At 39.8% G+C, this 2,708-nt stretch overlaps 1 protein-coding gene across 1 annotated transcript; it reads right to left on the bottom strand.

Moving 5' to 3' along the window:
* Positions 1-1,395: 1,395 nt before the first annotated feature.
* Positions 1,396-2,047, bottom strand: LOC119780957 (early growth response protein 3-like; the record flags this gene model as incomplete). The annotated part of the gene is made up of 1 exon (XM_038281219.1): positions 1,396-2,047. A coding segment is annotated over one exon (633 nt), but the record flags the coding sequence as incomplete, so codon positions are not given.
* Positions 2,048-2,708: the final 661 nt, after the last annotated feature.

The following is a 2,708-nucleotide window of genomic DNA, read 5'->3' as shown; positions in this document are numbered from 1 at the left end:
AAACACATGACGTCATTATGTTGAGGGCTGTGGCTGACGTTTTTAACATAATATTGTAGGCCTACATTTGTCGCCGAAAACTGCCATTTAAAATGCATCGGAACAAAGCATGAACATTTTAAACTTTATTTCTTCTCTTTTAATCATTCAAAACAAACAACAGCTCCCAATCAACAGGATCAGGAATACTTGAATAAAACATGGCCTAAATATAGCCTAAACTGAGCATTGAACGTCTTGAAAGTCCATTCGACTACGGATATGGGGAATGATTTCATATCTGAAACAAAAAACACACACACACACACAAAAAAAAAAAATTAACTAATTTCATATTTTATCACTAAATAGCTTAATACAGACATAAAATTTAGTGATATGCAGCCTTATTCTAGCGTAGACTTCTTCAGCCACAGGACTAAGATGAATAGGCACATAAATAATGCTAAATGCGGCAGTATAGGGGAATTAAAACCATTTCTTACCTCGAAATAGTCAGAAATACGTTTTTGCTGCCTATTGCTAGCCATGCCTAAACGAATGTGAGGTGGCGGAAGTTTCTGGGGGAGTAGCCTAGTTTTTTATGAAATATTAAAATAATGAATCATTAGTTTATATCTTATACACAGCCCATCATTTTAATCCCATATCAAACATAGTCTTTTAAAAAATAAATACATAAATAATTTCATGTTTTTAAGTACAATATTATGTTACTCCACAGCCCCCCACCATGGGGGGCTGATGCTATGACGAGGGAGGCTGCAGCCCCCGCAGCACCCCCCTTCCCGTGCCACTGTTAAAATCTGTGTTCTAGGAATATACCCAGTGGAATTTATACAATCACAGACAAAAACCAAATTGATAGATTATGGACTTCTTCAAGCCAGAAGATCTATTGCATTATACTGGAGGAGCATGGACGCCCCCTCCCTGGGACTCTGGAAAAAAGAAATTGCAAATTCACTCGGACTGGAAAGATTAACATATATCGCCAAGGGTAAACAACAAGACTTTGAGAACCTCTGGGAGCCATATATGAGGATTATAGAGACTGAAGGCGGAGCTTATTAAATGGATGACTTGAATACAGTTTTTATTTCCATATTATCTTATTACTTTTTCTGTATCATAATCTAAAGAGTTTTGTATTTTTGAACAAATGCAGGTTTGAATTATGAGTGCGTGAGTGAATGCTAGTATGCAGAGGTTCATGTCTGCAATGTTAAGTTTGTTTGTAAGTTTATTGTACATTAAAAGAGAAAAATTCAATAAAATATATTGGAAAAAAAAAATACTGAGCAGAATTAAGCTCATGTTATTGTTGGTTCGGCCCTCCAACACAAGTCAGTTTTCCTGTGTGTTAAAAATTAATTGCTCACCCCTGGTCTAGTCCATGTGCACGTAGTGATGGTCATGATGCTCCCACCGCCGGGCCCCCACAGGAGCTGGGCGGTGAGCTGTGGCTCCCGGCCGCACCGCTGTTCTTGTCCGCCTGCTTCTTGTCCTTCTGTTTCAGGTGAACCTTTGCGTGTGTCTTTCGCTCGTCACTCCTGGCAAACTTGCGTCCACAAAACTCGCAGGAGAAGGGTTTCTCACCCGTGTGCGTGCGGATGTGTGTGTTCAAATGGTCGCTCCGGCTGAAGGACCTCATGCATATTCTGCACTGGAAGGGCTTGTGACCTGTGTGGATGCGGAGGTGACGAGTGAGTTCGTCTGAGCGCGAGAAGCGTCTGTCACAGTTCTCAGCAGGACAGGCGTGCGGCCGTTCATGAACGGGGGTTTTGCTGGGACGGTTGGGGTACTTCCTGGGGCGAATGGGTTTAAGGGGGAGAGTCTGAGGTGGCGGGTGGTGCTGAGGCGGGTGCTGTTGCCCGCCAATGAAACCTGGGTGGATCTGCTGCTTCTCTTTAAATGCTTTGATGGTCTCTAGGGGTATGATGGGTGGAGGGTTGACTCTGATAGGGTCCATGGTCTGGAAGGGCTTGTGCTCCATGACACCAACCTCTCCTTGGTGATGGAAAAGGTTGTAGTCTGGGATCATAGAAAAAAATTAAAGATTAATAGGTTAATCATTTTAATGCACTAAAATTAGTATAATACTAAAGATTATACATATGAAATAACAGATCATTTTTGTTTTGGGGAGCAGAAAGGCAATTCAGGTTTTTTTCCACCTGGGAACCAAAAGACCTCGCATAGGAACGTGAGGCTCTCTCTAAGGGTGAGAGGAAGGTTGTAGGTGCCACCAGAAGGCATTTAATTTTACTGAGACGTCGGTAATCTAGAGTGGGATCCCCCCCACTCATGAGAAGTTAGAGGCTAAAAAGAAGGTAAGGTAAGAAATTTACAGATTTTGGGGGGAAAAAAGACAAAAAAAAATGGAAAAAGAAAAAAGAGAAGAAAACTGTTTAAAATGATGGATGGTTAAAAGGAGAGTTCAAAGAAACTCTCAGCTTCAAAAAGAAATGGGTTAAAATAAGAAGTCAAAAAAGACAGTGTTTAAACCTTATACTAAACATATTTACACTGTATTACATATTAAACTTACACTATACCATCTATTATAATCATTTAACATTGTCCACCGACTTAATGCAGTTGTGGATTTTTGATTTATTATTTTTTAATTATTATTTTTCTTAATTTTTTTTAATATAGTTTTGTAGTTTTTAGCTTTCTTTACATATACTCACAAGTTTAGTTTC

This window comes from Cyprinodon tularosa, unplaced genomic scaffold (genome assembly GCF_016077235.1).
Source record: "Cyprinodon tularosa strain WSP-4 unplaced genomic scaffold, ASM1607723v1 ctg1688, whole genome shotgun sequence".
NCBI classification, from domain to species: Eukaryota; Metazoa; Chordata; class Actinopteri; order Cyprinodontiformes; family Cyprinodontidae; genus Cyprinodon; species Cyprinodon tularosa.
This window is presented reverse-complemented; position numbering and strand designations above follow the sequence as displayed.